At 37.3% G+C, this 15,298-nt stretch overlaps 1 protein-coding gene across 2 annotated transcripts in view; it reads left to right on the plus strand.

Annotated features, from left to right (window-relative positions):
* Window positions 1-15,298, plus strand: part of IGSF3 (immunoglobulin superfamily member 3) — a 118,503-nt gene that overhangs the window by 71,588 nt on the left and 31,617 nt on the right. Inside the window, exons 6-7 of one of the 2 annotated variants that reach the window (XM_070750212.1) lie at window positions 374-775; window positions 5,455-5,859. In XM_070750212.1, coding sequence (XP_070606313.1) covers window positions 374-775; window positions 5,455-5,859 — 807 coding nt within the window. The remainder of the gene's footprint in view (window positions 1-373; window positions 776-5,454; window positions 5,860-15,298) is intronic. The other variant, XM_070750213.1, reaches the window with a different exon arrangement.

Genomic DNA, 15,298 nt, shown 5'->3' on the forward strand with positions numbered 1-15,298 from the left:
AAGTAGTAAGGATATTCATAAGATGGATTATTTTTTCCTCAAGTGATTAAAAAGAGAAGTAGAAGATGCAGAACAAATATTGTACAATTCTTTTACTTAATAATAACAATAAAATAAATCCAAAGATTTATTTTTTTAGCTACTTCTTTCCATTACTTCTGATTATTCCCCGATATATACCACTGGTAGATAATAATAATAATAAAAAAGCTGTTTACAACATTAAAATGCCCCCCCCCCCAATTAGTTCAATTCTCCAAATATATCCTCTTATTGTTGGGTCACATGTTGTATTTCTGTAGGAAGAAATATGCATGTATGGGATATCCCACATAGTCCTGATTGTAATCGCATATGTTCTCCTTTACTGCAGAAACCAATATTTCAATAGAAGTATCCAACAATGCCACAAACGTTCTAGAAGGGGAGAGCCTGAGATTTGGTTGCACTGTCCGCACTGGGTTTAGACCCCAAAACCGATTATCTGTCACTTGGCAACTTGTGGATAAACAGAACCGTCGCAGTGACATTATACAACTTGATCGGGATGGAACCCTTCGTCCTGGTCCTTCTTATGTCGAGCGCAGTAGCTATGGGGGGATCCAAATGGAGCAGATACAGCCTGGATCCTTCACGCTTGAGATCTTTAACAGCATCAAAGCAGATGAGGGCCATTATGAGTGTCGTATTACAGAATGGACACGTAGGCTGGATGGGGAATGGCAGATGATTGGAGAGCGGCATAATGGCTCAGCAGTAGCTATCACTGCACTAGGTGAGTATAAAAATGCCACCAGTTAATACATTACAGTCCTCCGCTTAAGTCAGAGGTATGTAATAAACATTCCCCCAAAACTTTATATTCGGCCTTGGGATGGTTACAAATATGCTGTTACATTGTGACTTTCAATGTTTTATAAGGGAATTTAAAAGAGAAAATTGATTGCATACATGAAAACTAATATTAACCATGATAATAACTGCTTTGACTTAATATCATTTCAGTGAAATCAAATTTAGTTTTCATTCTTGCACATTCCACTTTTGCAAATTATAGAATACAGAAAGTAAGAAACAAGACTTTAGTAGAAAAATAGCAGTTGGTGCCAATCAAAAGGGCGGAAGCATATTTAAAATCCGCAAAAGCGAAATAAGATTTGGAAGTAGCTTAGACAGATATTTCCGTAATTCACTGAACTTTTAGTAGGCAGATGAAATACAACATAATTGGAGTTGCAAGATACTGTTGTTATAGCCAGTCTGAATACAAGTAGTTTTAACAAAAGATTATTATTATTAATAATAATAATAATAATAATAATAATAATAATTAAAAAAATAAAAATAAAATACCCCTTAAAGATCAAGAATGAACTGAAAAGATTGTTCAGTTCTATTATTTATTACTACATTTAAATCCTCCCTTCTCTCTAAGGTAGGGGTGTCAAACTAATGGCCCGCGGGCTGGATATGTCTCATGCTGGCCCTATCCCCACCCGATTTAGTGAAGGGAAGGTCCAGATATGTCATGTCACAACGCCATGACAACGCAAATTTGACACCCCGGTCTAAGGAATTTAAGGCAACATATATAACCATCTTTCAGTGATATTTTCTTTTAAAGTTAGATTCTATGTCTGAATATACTTAGGAGATTTTGCATTTCCGAATCAGGCTTATTTGCAGTGTAAAAAAGATATAACTCCCAGTTCCAGTCCATGCTAACTTTTGATTCCTAGACAAGCATAGAAATACTGTACTGGGAAGCTGGGCTGTCTGGCATTTGCACAACCTCACAAGGATTGTAAGAGTTTTAAGTCACTTCCCCCACTATTTTATCCTGTTTCTTTGTAAGTGCTTTTGGAATGATTCCAATCTTACTGTGCTATCCAAAATTACCGTAGTTCCGTTGTTAATATTTATAAATTTTAATTACTTGATGGACAACAGAATTGTTCATCAGAAACTTTTTTCTTTTATTTCAGGTAAGCTCATGTATCATTGTTATCATTAATATCTAGCATCTCATTTCCGCTAATCTTTTTTCCTGTTGTCTTACATCATTTTCAACCATCAGGGTCTTTTTCAAAGATTTGCTTCTGCAATCTATGGTCAAAAAAATTATGATTATGTTGGTGTTTCTAGTCTGTTTTCTGACTTTACCTTACTTAATATTGAGGGTTTTTTTCTTGCCGTCTAATAATTACTGCCATGATGTATTTCTAACAGTTTTCTCGAGAACCAATTTAAAGGAAACTGTTTTTCTTTATCCAGATTTTCTGATAGTCTAAATTTTGCAACCATTTGTTATGCCTTGGAAAATGTGACTTTAATAACATATGACTGTAGTGTTTTATACAAATTTTTGTTTTATTTATATCTGTGTAACCTTTGCCTCAATAAACAAGTTTTATTTATTTTACTAATTTAAAATAATGATTCCTGTGCATTATTGAGACCAGGGGGAAAAAGCTGCTATTTTTATTATTATCCCATTTCTATTCATTGGGTTCGTTTTGTCTATTTTTAATACCAAGCATCATACCATATTTTACATTCTCATCTTCCATATTCAGAAAAAGGTGACATACGTTTTATTCACATTCAGCTACCAAAATGATAGGCTCAACCTATCTGATTTGGTTAAAAATTGTTAATGTATTTTATCACTTTTAATTCCAAAAAGCTATGCAGAAAATTAAGCATCATTCCAAAATGTACGTTTTTTCCCCATGCATGGGAATTATCAAGTCTATATTAAGCTATTTGATCAATAAATTATATTTTTTTACAGTTAGTTAACTAGTTGGCCATTGAGAATATATTATGTTGCCCAGTGAAGAAGATATTAAGGCAGAGGATAAAAAAATAAATATTGTTAATCTTGTAAAACTTAGATTCCAAGATAACTGGAAAGGAGAAAGACAATTATTACGGAATTTCTATTGAAGTGTTGCTTTGATTCCTAGAGAGACATAAAGAAATTATTTAATTATTATAGAGTTTTCCAGAAAAGTTAAGCTCATAACTGGAAGAGAAGTGAATATTTATACTTATTTTGTGGTTCATATGGGAGGATTATATGTATTGTGTACTTTGGAGTATAAAGCAAGCAAGCATAATTCAATCAGTAAGCTAAAAAAAAATCAGATATTTAAAAATCTGTTTTAGTACAAAGTTAGTACAAACAGGAATTGCCAATTTAAACTTTATTTTTAATTGAAAGTTTATTAGATAAAGAAAATTCATTCCTGCAACTTGTTGAGCCAGCATAATTCTCTTACTAACACATTATAAAACTGATTCTGGGCTTCAGCTGAGGCACTAACATGTGAAGGAATTTAAGCCTTTATCTGTACTAAAATGTGCCTCTTAATATGCCCAATATTATTTCCGATTGTCTACCATAGTCAATATTGTTTTTATATTGTTCTTATGAATTGTTTTCGTTCCTTGGAAGCCGCCCAGATTCCTCTGGGAGTTGGTCAGCATACAAAATGATTAATAAATTAATAATAATAAAATATAGAATGGAGGAAAATGTTATTTTTCCTTTCCTTGTTTAATCTCTTTTTTGCCTGTAAATCTTTAAATACGTTCCAAAAAGGCTTTAATGCCAAAATTTGACCTATTCTTTTTGTAATTATATAGACTAGAATTCTGCTATAATGATGCCCTCAAGATTAGAATCATTGAGATACTTGATTTATGTACATCCACAACAGTTCTTTTGCAGTTCTGTCTTATCTCACTTTTTTCTGTGAACACACTGGTACACATTAAAAAATGAAATTCTGATCTCCGCTCTCAAAGTGTGTGTGTGTGTGTGTGTGTGTGTATTCATTCTTTTGGGAGAGTGAATCAGAATTTCATTTATATATATATACACATACATGCATACATAAGATACACACACACACACACACACACACATTAATCACATACCATTTAAAATACATAGCGGAAAAACAGTTTTGAAAGTTTACAAGGTTGATACTCTATGGCAGTGATGGGAAACCTTTTTTTGCCTTGGGTGCCAAAAGCAATGTGCACTATCGTGTACATATAGGTTCCCACAGCCATAATTCAATGCCCCATACCCCCTGCCCCTGTGCACGTGATACCCCCCCCATGCTGCTCTGCCCCCCCAGGCATGTGTGCACGACTTCCCCACTTCCCTGTTTCCAGATTTCCGGTGGGCCAGGTAGCCCATTTTTCTGTCCTTCCCAGTCTCCCTGGATGCCAAAAACGCCCTCCCAGAGCCTTTGCGCAAGCCAAAAAATAGCTGCTCAGCATGGAAATGTGCGCTGGAGCTGAGCTAGGGCCAGAGTTCATATGCTGGCAGGTGCCATTTGTGGCACACGTGTCATAGATTTACCATCACTGCTTTATGGTATACAGTAAAGCTATTACAGAATGTAGTTCTGCTTCAGATACTGTAAAGCCTTCTCCCAGAAGGTAACAAAGAAAACCAGTTATGGAAAAGATGTATTCTGCCCCAGACAATAATGTTAACCTGGTCAAGCATTGCTTATATGCTATGTCTTGGATAAAGGAAAGTGAACTTCCAGTAATCTCTACTCCTATCCTCACCTCTCTGCACTATCTGTTCTTTTTCGAAATAGTAATACCTCCAAACCACACAGTAATACAATTCGACAGGATGCTTTTAATCATCCCTCTATAGAAATTTGTAAGGATAAGGGAAAGATCATATGACGTAGAAAATTGTGTTGTTCTCACTTCACCAGTGACTTACTGCCAAGCGACCAAGCTAACCTGCTCATCAGTTGCATACCCAAGAACGTGATACTAAAATCACCTCCACAGATGCATGTTGTACAGAGTTGTATGACTGTGTCTGTCTTTTCTAAAAATGACAATGATCACTTTTATTTTTTTTACATTTTAAACCAGGCTGTTTTTATTCCACCAGTTCATCAAACCCTATATAGTTCAATATATATTCAATATACTCAAGAGTTCTGCTAAAAGATTTCATAGTATCTAAAGGCATGAGTGGCATATTAGAGAATATTGTAGATTTTAAAACAGTAAATACTGACATTGGAGGTATGCTTTTTGATTCAAGCAACACATCTAGAAGTATAATACAGTTTTATAAGTAACAAGATAAAGTTTCATTTTCAATGTACACTTCGGTGTACTTAGACACAAATGCATTGTGTTTCATCACAGATCATTTGAAAAAAGTTAAGAAAGAAGCATGATTCCACTTAATACTTCCAGCTCAATTTTCTCCTTAAATTTCAGGAATGAGATTAACAACTTTTCCTATTGGAGTTTTAATATGTTAACAGAAAAATAATGCTTAGAGCAATTTTCTGTGAATTATAGTTAGAAAACCAGTTATTTCTTTGCATGTATAGGTTAATTCAGATTTATTAATGTTTTAAGTGGTGTTTTATATTGGTGTTTTTTTCTTTTTGGCAGATGCTGGCTTTGCAGTTACAGCGATCTCCCGCACACCTGGAGTGACCTATAATGAATCATTTGACTTGCAATGCATTATCAAGCCACACTACCCTTCATGGGTGCCAGTGTCAGTGACTTGGCGCTTTCAACCAGCTGGAAGCACTGAGTTTCATGATTTGGTCACGTTTACTCGTGATGGAGGAGTCCAGTGGGGTGATAAATATATTGGATTCCGAACCCGAACAGCCATTGAGAAAGCAGAGTCCAGCAACAATGTGCGCCTGAGCATCAGCAGGGCCAGTGACACAGAAGCAGGCAAATACCAGTGTGTGGCCGAACTGTGGCGCAAGAACTACAATAGCAGCTGGACCCGATTGGCAGATAGAACCTCCAACCTCTTGGAGATCAGGGTACTACGTCCTAGTAAGTATGTTGGCCGAATTGCCATGGATTTAATGGAAGTATTTAAGGATGAAAGCTTGCCATTTTAGAGCCTGAAATTACTCATAATTTATAAGGTCTTTGTTTCTAAATGCCCCCCCCCCCCTTTTGGACCAATGGAAGAGGGCAGTTTTTAAATTTCTTGGTACTGCCTTATATCTCTGTGTTCTCAAGAGTGTACATACAAATGTAAGAGAAATCTGTTTCAGATTCCATTAAGTTGCCATTAAAGAAAATTAGTCACTTTTTCCTTTGTGAGGAAGTAGTAGGGTTGTTTACTGCTAGAGCACTGCTAGAATTAGCAGAGAAAGTTGTGCCTAAACTAAAAGCAAAATATTCAAAAGAATTGAAGTTTTATTCTCTGAACTCTTAGTTCAGAGTTGTTTATCAACTTTTGCTGTAGCATGTATCTCAGATCTGGTTTTTTGAAAATAAAAAGATCCCTCAGTGTAAAACTGAAGACCAATTATTGATACAGAGGGTGTTGGCTTATGTCCATTTGTTCAGTGACTATTCAAAGTTAATCCAAAGGCTGAAAAAGTTGACTTATGACCAGTTCTCGAAGTTCTGGCTGTTGCAAATCCCTGCAGTCACATGATTATAATCAGCTGCTCGAGTGGCTGTCTTGCATTTAAAGCATCGAGTTGTGATTATGTGATTTATTGGAATTTGTAACCTTCCCTACCACCTTCCCAGAAATAAACTCAGGAGGGAAACTGACAAGTAAGATTTCAAATTTTGCTACCTTTTCTTCCAGGACGTCCAGGATCTTATATTCCCTCCTGCCCACTCTCAGCCTCCATTGGTTCTCCTAGGCCTCCTTTAACCCACCCATGGCTTTTCCCAGCCTACCTGCATTCCATAATTCTTGCTTGTACACCCCCACCTCTTGCCTGAGACGCCAGTCTCTTCCATTTAATGATCTATGCAGTGTTGGATTATGATAGCAATCAGGACTGCCATATTTTTTGTTTGGTTTGGTTTGGTTTGGTTTGGTTTGGTTTGGTTTGGTTTGGTTTGGTTTGGTTTGATTTGATTTGATTTGATTTGATTTGTATGCCGCCCCTCTCCATAGATTCGGGGCGGCTAACAACAATAAAACAGCGTATGACAAATCTAATATTTAAAATAGCTAAAAACCCTTATTAAAAACCAAATATACACACAAACATACCATGCATAAATTGTATAGGCCTGGGGGGAAGGAATATCTCAATTCCCCCATACCTGACAACAGAGGTGGGTTTTAAGGAGCTTACGAAAGGCGAGGAGGGTGGGGGCAATTCTGACCTCTGGGGGGAGTTGGTTCCAGAGGGTCGGGGCCGCCATAGAGAAGGCTCTTCCCCTGGGTCCATCCAGACGGCATTGTTTAGTCGACGGGACCCGTAGAAGCCCAACTCTGTGGGACCTAACCGGTCGCTGGGATTCGTGCGGCCAAAGGCGGTCCCAGATGTATTCTGGTCCGATGCCATGAAGGGCTTTATAGGTCATAACCAACACTGAATTGTGACCGGAAACTGATCGGCAACCAATGCAGACTGCAGAGTGTTGGTGTAACATGGGCATACTTAGGGAAGCCCATGATTGCTCTCACAGCTGCATTCTGCACGATCTGAAGTTTCCGAACACTTTTCAAAGGTAGCCCTATGTAGAGAGCATTACAGTAGTCGAACCTCAAGGTGATGAGGGCATGAGTGACTGTGAGCAGTGAGTCCCGGTCCAAATAGGGCCGCAACTGGTGTACCAGACGAACCTGGGCAAACGCCCCCCTCGCCACAGCTGAAAGATGTTTCTCTAATGTGTTCTGTCTGGGTCCCCCCAGACGCCAACACCAACCAAAAAGAGTAGCCAGACACACTGGTAAAAAGCAAAGGCAGTTTATATACTGGAAAGCAAACACAGGTAACAAAAACTGTTCTTACAGACAGGAACACTATGAAGCTTCACAGAGGTTTCACGAAGGCCAGGCAATAAAACAGGATTCTTGCTGGCAAAAACAACACTGTAGATAATAAAACCCACGCCTCCCCCAAGTCTTCCAGGCTTCTAGGCCACAAGCCAAGATCAGAGACGCCAAGACTCGAAGCAAGGTCACAGGACTCCCAGTTGATAACTCTCCACAAGACTGTAAGGGCAGGCCTGCCTTTTCAACCCTGCTGAGGAGAACCACACCCAAACCCAGCTGTTGCCAATTCAGGGATGGAAGTACCTTTCTAATTGGCCCCTTCTTTGAGCTGCACGTCTCTGCCTCATGTCTATTATAGCCTGTGCATCTTCATCCAATGAATCCAGGCTACTAGCTGGGGAGAGGGCCCCCCCCGTGGGTCTCAGGCTGCTCTCCCTCCTCCTCTTCTTGACGTTCCTCTCCCCCGTCTGCCTGGTCCTCCCCCTCCTGTTCACTGTCCTCCTCCTCTGGGCATGGATCCGGCAGAGCTCCAGCCGGTCCCTGAGGAGCCTCAGGCTGAATCACAACATAATGTAACCTGTGGATCGAGGAGGACGCCCAAGTTGCAGATCCCCTCTGAGGGAGTCAGTGATTCCCCCACCAGGGTGATGGACGGACAGATGGAATTGTCCCTGGGAGGCAAAACCCACAGCCACTCCGTCTTATCAGGGTTGAGTTTGAGTCTGTTGACACCCATCCAGACCCTAACAGCCTCCAGTCACCGGCACATCACATCCACTGCTTCGTTGACTGGACATGGGGTGGAGATGTACAACTGGGTATCATCTGCATACTGATGATACCTCACCCCATGCCCTTGGATGATCTCTTGGATGTTATTTACTGTCACTAGGTACGATTGTGCTTTATATTCGCATTGTTTATCAACAACAATCTTGGTCCCAGTTGGCATTGTTATCAAGGACTACCTGTTCATACATACATACTTCTCCATGCACACATGCATACATATATACATGTGAATACATGCACTACATGCATCTTATTTTTGCATCTAGTGGGCATTACAATGATTAAAAAATTATCTTCCTTAAAAAGTCTGAAAAACTTATTTCAGAAAACATACTGAGACCGTTTTCTAATCATAAAAAAAGCATTTCTGTATAGATTTCTTTTAGATCTTTATTTGAAAAAAGAACATGCAAGATCACATTTGAATGATTCCTGTCAAGAAAAACAGTTCCTTGCATGTGGAATAATTTAGACTGAAATTAGTGTTTGGAATTACACTTAGAAAGAATCTGTGTGTTTACAACAGTGTAAACAAGTAAGATTATAGGGCAGCATTGTATTATACTCAATAAGAATGCACAAATATGTCATTCAAGAAAAGATTTCTTCAGGCATAAATTGTTGGGTAAATTCCAACATCAATCAGTAATTCTATTTACCTCATTGCATCTCATTTCAGTTGGATAATATTTTAGTGAAATTTATCTACTAGTAGTAGTCTCATTTCTGTATCTCAGACTCATATGTGGAAGGTATCATTTTTGTCTTTTGGTTGCAGAAACAAATGCTTTTCTTTAGTATTTTTTAAGTGTGCAATCCTGTGATATTGTTATCTTGTATTTATACACCATTTTCAGTTTCCTTGGAGCACCTAAGAAGAGTTAGATGTTAAAATCATTGCATAATTTTGTAAATGGAGCTTGCTATTAAACTTTTTAAAAAGCATTGGCATTAGTTTCTTTAGCTTATCACAGTTTTATTGCTGGTTGTAGTTGTAATTGGCAAACAGTTCTTAAGTTCAACATGCTGTATTTTGTACAGGGTTATAAATAATGTAAGGCAGTACTTATATCTAGTCAGTTTCAATCCCTCGAGTCCTGACTCATGTTGAGTCCTGTTAGATGCTATAATGACTGAGCTGTGTTACAAAGGTTTGTGCTGGTAAAAACAGAATTTCAAAGTCTACTGACTATAGATAGACATGATTTTGATCTTTGAGGAGAGTGAATAAAGTAATGATAGTCATAGTGCAGCTGATGAAAGAGCAAACTACTCCATATAAACAGAACAAATCTTTCTAACACTAAAGAGGTTACATAATTGACTAATAAAACTTTTGCAGAAAAACCACCAAACTCAAGAAAGCACCAAGGACTCCAAATGATTATATGCTGAGTTGCAATTAGCAAATAGGATATTTTAAGAATGTTAAGGCCAACAATTTGTTTTTAGTGTTAGAATCAAATTCATATCATAGTACTTTCTCATGAAAGCTCCCCCATGCCAACCAAGGCATCTTTTTCAGACAATAAAAGGTTCAGACTCAGTTCTTGTTAAATAAATAGAAATTATAATGTTTTCTTAATTTACCATATTAATAGATCCTGCTATAACAGGATATGGTGAATAATCTATACCAGTGTTTCCCAACCTTGAAGATATTTGGACTTCAACTCTCAGAATTAGTGAATTGTACAATTAAAATCACCAAAAAAAACCCCATCTTGTTGAATATAATGTTAGCAATGCAAAAATCTTTGGCTAATGTTTCTCCCTCTTATCTTAGAGGTGGCCACAAAGACAAAAACGAAGATTTTGATTCCATTTTTTGTAACATATAACGTCGCCTTAAATATAATCTAAGGAAACAAATTAAATATGACATAAAACAAGGACCAAACTCAGTAGGATACTCTATAACCTTTTTAATACAGAATACAAAATAACAAAATACCAATGAGACGGTATTTTGCCGGTCTTCTAGTCCAGCCTCTATTAACTACATTTTGTCTGATTAAAATGATAAATGACCAATGATTAAAGCATGTGAAACATTTGATCTCCTGAAAGTAATGCTATACCAAAAAATTATGTAATATTAAATAATAGTTCAACTTTGTATTTAAATGAGATCACTACTTCTCTCAATAAAGACATCAAAAATGTCTGACATCATTTACTGAAAGCAAAGGAAATTAAATCATCTTGCTTTCTAGAAGGCCAAATGTGCTAATAAAGTAGTCTAAGCTTCTCCAGCTTCATTCTAATTATTATTATTATTATTATTATTATTATTATTATTATTATTATTATTTTAATGATGATGATGATGATTCTGAAGTTATTCAGATATTATGATGAATTTGGTAATGGAGGTCATACAAAAAAATTGGAAGGAATTGTAGGATGGCACTTTCCATATTTATTAGTTTTGTTGATTACCCCAACCTCTTGAAATATATTTTCAAATTGAGATGCATGACAAAAGCTGAAGTAAATATGTCTGAATGCCTCAAAGGCAGCAAGCTTACTTCTGGTCCTACTGTTACATGGCTATGTTGCAGACTACTGAGTAGAAATATTTACGCATTACTTCTAGCAAAGAACCTTACCGACTGAATTGTGCATCTATCAAATTGCTACAGGCTTGTAGTATATTAATGCAGTTAGGTTTTCAAATAAGATCTGCATTAAGTGCTGAAATGTTAGAAGTACAGTAGTTACAAATAATTTTTATTTTATTTTTATTTTATTTTTTGGTGGTCCTTGCTTTTACTTGAATAATGAAGAGATAATGTTGGTTGGTTTTACATCTGTAAATATTCCACTCCTTTCTACAAATTTTAAAAATAACAACCATAAGGTTCCTTCAGATTGTAAAGGAGTAGAAATCAGAATAACAGAATTGAAAGACACTTATCTTCTAATCCAACTGCTGCTCAGGCAGGAAGCTGTATACCATTTCAGACAAATGGTTGTCCAATGTGTTAACATGTCCAATATTGGAGCATCCACAACTTCTGGAGGCAAGTTGTTCCACCAATTAATTGTTCTAACTGTCAAGAAATTTTTCTTTAGTTCTAAGTTGTTTCTCTCATTGATCCATTGGTTCTTGGCCTGCCTTCAGTAGCTTTGGATATTGGAATACTGCTATCATGTCACCCATATCCTTTTTTCCCCATTAAACTAGACATACCCAACTTCTGCAACTTTATATATTTTAGCTTCAAGTCCCCTAATAAACCTTGTTGCTCTTCTCTGTATTTTTTCTAGAGTCTCAACATTGTGGCGACCAAAACTGGATGCAATATTCCAAGTGTGGTCTTACCAAGGCATTATGAAGCAGTATTAATAACACACATGATCTTGATTCTATCCCCCCGTTAATACAGCCTAAGACTGTGTTAGTTTTTTTGGCAGCTGCAGTACACTACTGGCTCATATATATATTTTTTGGCAAAGATTTTTTTTATTTTTTTCTCTCCAATCACAGTACAGTAAAAATTATAACTATAACAACGTCAAATTGTTTTACAATAAATCAAGTTATAGAATACAATGCTACCACCTTCGCTTTTGACATCTGAATAAAAGTAGCTGCCCAATTTTTTTAATGCTATAGAAATATACTATTAGCTAAGACCCCATTGAAGCTGTTCCAAATTCTAGTATCTCACAGTGAATAGGCTGAAATGTTTCAAATCCTTCCTAATCGCTTCCATATCAATTTTCAGTATAATCAATGCCCTTTACAAATGGTTAACGCCTATTAACAAAATACCCGTAAAAAAACATTTGAAAAATTCTTATAGTAGCGTAGTCAAAGGGGAAAAAATAAACCCAATAATATCACCAAATATTGCCTAATTAATCCAATTACCAACCTAATTACTAATTGCTTTATATAAAAAAATTCAAGATCTCTCTCACACCCCACAATGTTTGTGTTGTAAAATAGGTTTGCTAAAAATTTGATCAAGAAATCTCTCATACTTCTAAAATATCTGATACTTAAACAGTAGCTGAATTAAATAGCCTTGAAATAAACACTAGGTTAAGCTGCAGTTGGCGTATAAATTTAATGTGCTTTATTTACTGCTTGATTGTTTTAAAGCAAAAGATAAAATACAGATAGATAAACAAAAGATAAAATACAGGTACAGACAAACCTTGACCAGTTAAACAAAAACTTGTTTCCAAAGTCTCAAATTGCTTGCTATATTCTCAGATCTGGCCCCAACAAGTGGTTTACTTTAGCGTCTTAAAAAATACTCCCCTCCCCCCATGAGAACATTAAATGGGAAAGAGAGTCTTGTGGCTTCTTTTCTAATTTACAGATAGCTATTTAAATTAAATCAGCTATGGTGGAAGTGAAGTAGTGTGCTCAGTGACCTAAAAATATAAATGCTGCTCATTATAATGAAGAGGAAAGGCCAGAGATGGCAATGTGCGCCTTGGTAATACCCTATAATCAATTACTACTTTCTCAGATCCCAAGCTAAACTGATACAATGAAGTAAATAAAAATAAATTTTATTCTGTAATTTAGGAAACTAACTTTTGAATATTCCATTAACCAATATTTGATACATCTTGACAGAGAACTGTAAGAGGATAAGTAAAATATCTTCCATCATTCATTCCAGGATTAATAATGTTCCCACCTATTACTATAAGTAATCAAGTATTTTATGAGTATTTAAGTACAGTGATGCATCGTCTTACAAACGCCTCGTCATACAAACTTTTCGAGATACAAACCCGGGATTTAAGATTTTTTTGCCTCTTCTTACAAACTATTTTCACCTTACAAACCCACCGCCGCAGCTGGGATGCACTGCCTCCGGACTTCCGTTGCCAGCGAAGCCCCTGTTTTTGTGATGCTGGGATGCCCCTGAGGCTTCCCTCCATGGGAAACCCCACTTCTGGACTTCCGTGTTTTTGTGATGCTGCAGGGGAATCACAGCAGGGGAATCACAGCAGTGCAAAAATGGGCGCTTCACTGACAATGGAAGTTCAGAGGTAGTGTTTCCCAGCGAGGGGAGCCTCAGTGAAATTGCAGCATCGCAAAAACACAGAAGTCCGGAGGTGGGGTTTCCCATGGAAGGGAGCCTCAGGGGAATCCCAGCAGCAGAAAAATGGGCGCTTAGGCTGGCAAAAGGGGTGAATTTTGGGCTTGCACGCATTAATCGCTTTTTCCATTGATTCCTATGGGAAACATTTTTTCGTCTTACAAACTTTTCACCTTAAGAACCTCGTCCCAGAACCAATTAAGTTTGTAAGACAAGGTATCACTGTATTCCTAGAATTCATTGAACGGAAATGTCATGAAGTCCTGTTGCTATCCAAATGTAACCATCCCTATAGATACACTAACACATCCAATTGTAATAGTTCCTACTGGCACACAAGAAAAGCTTTTTAGATACATGTAGAAAAATTAGGTGCTGTATCTATAAGGAAACCTGGATATAATTGAAAAACAGCCAAGAGTGGTACTTAATTAATCACTGAATTCAGTCTCTACATCAGGATGTGGATTGTGGCTAATGACTGTTCAATCTATAAAGGTGGCGTTGAAAGCCATGGGCCAATGAACAGGCAAATTGATTGAAACTGAAATAAAAAGAGAAAAAAAACTGTTAGATGCTTTAGGTTAGATAAGATCAACAGGGTTTTGGTGGTCTACATAGAACTTCTGACTCAGGAGACAGTTTTATTTTCCCAGGTAGCACAATTTTTTGAGTAATTAGCTTCTAAAGCTTGTGGGTCAGACATTTTACCTGTGTGGGAGCAAATGTTCATAAATCACCATCCCAGTTTTGGTGCAAGATAAATTGGTATAAACGTACTCAGTAAAACTAGCAAAAATGTAAACCAAACCAAATTAATTAGAATAGTCGGACTTGAAACAACTTCATATTTGTTTTTCAAATTTATTTGCTGCCCATCTCACGATTCAGACAACAAGGAGCTGCTTACATCAGAATAAATATGAAATACAGTGGTACCTCATCATACGAACTTCATTGGTTCCAGGAGGAGGTTCGTAAGGTGAAAAGTTCGTAAAATGAAACAATGTTTCCCATAGGAATCAATGTAAAAGCAAATAATGCGTGCAAATCCTTCAGGAAAATCCCAAACTTTAGAAGGGAGGCGAACAGAGGGCAGGAAGGAGCAGCGAAAGGGGGCGGGTGGAAGAAGCAAGGCTAGGCTAAAGGGTGAGTGGGAAGGAAGAAAGGCAAGGGGGGCGCCCTTCCCTTTTCTTTCTTCCAAAGACACCGTTTGAGTGCCTTTGCAAGCATGCAAAATCTTTACTCCTCCAAGCTGCCCCTCCCTTTTCTTTCTTAAAAAGACACAGTTTCAGTGCCTTTGCAAGCGTGCAAAATCTTTACTCCTCCAAGCTGCCCCTCCCTTTTCTTTCTTAAAAAGACACAGTTTCAGTGCCTTTGCAAGCATGCAAAATCTTTACTCCTCCAAGCTGCCCCTCCCTTTTCTTTATTCAAAAAATGGGGGGGGGGAAATAAACCCCTTCATCGCAGCTGCAGCTGCTTGGGTTCGTAAGGTGAAAATAGTTCGGAAGAAGAGGCAAAAAAATCTTAAACACTGGGTTCGTATCTTGAAATGTTCGTTAGAAGAGGCGTTCGTAAGATGAGGTACCACTGTATATTAAAATTACAAAAAATAAACAAAGATTTGAAAAGGAGAGGTGAGGTACCTTCT

Source organism: Erythrolamprus reginae, chromosome 4 (assembly GCF_031021105.1).
Source record: "Erythrolamprus reginae isolate rEryReg1 chromosome 4, rEryReg1.hap1, whole genome shotgun sequence".
Classification (NCBI taxonomy): Eukaryota; Metazoa; Chordata; class Lepidosauria; order Squamata; family Dipsadidae; genus Erythrolamprus; species Erythrolamprus reginae.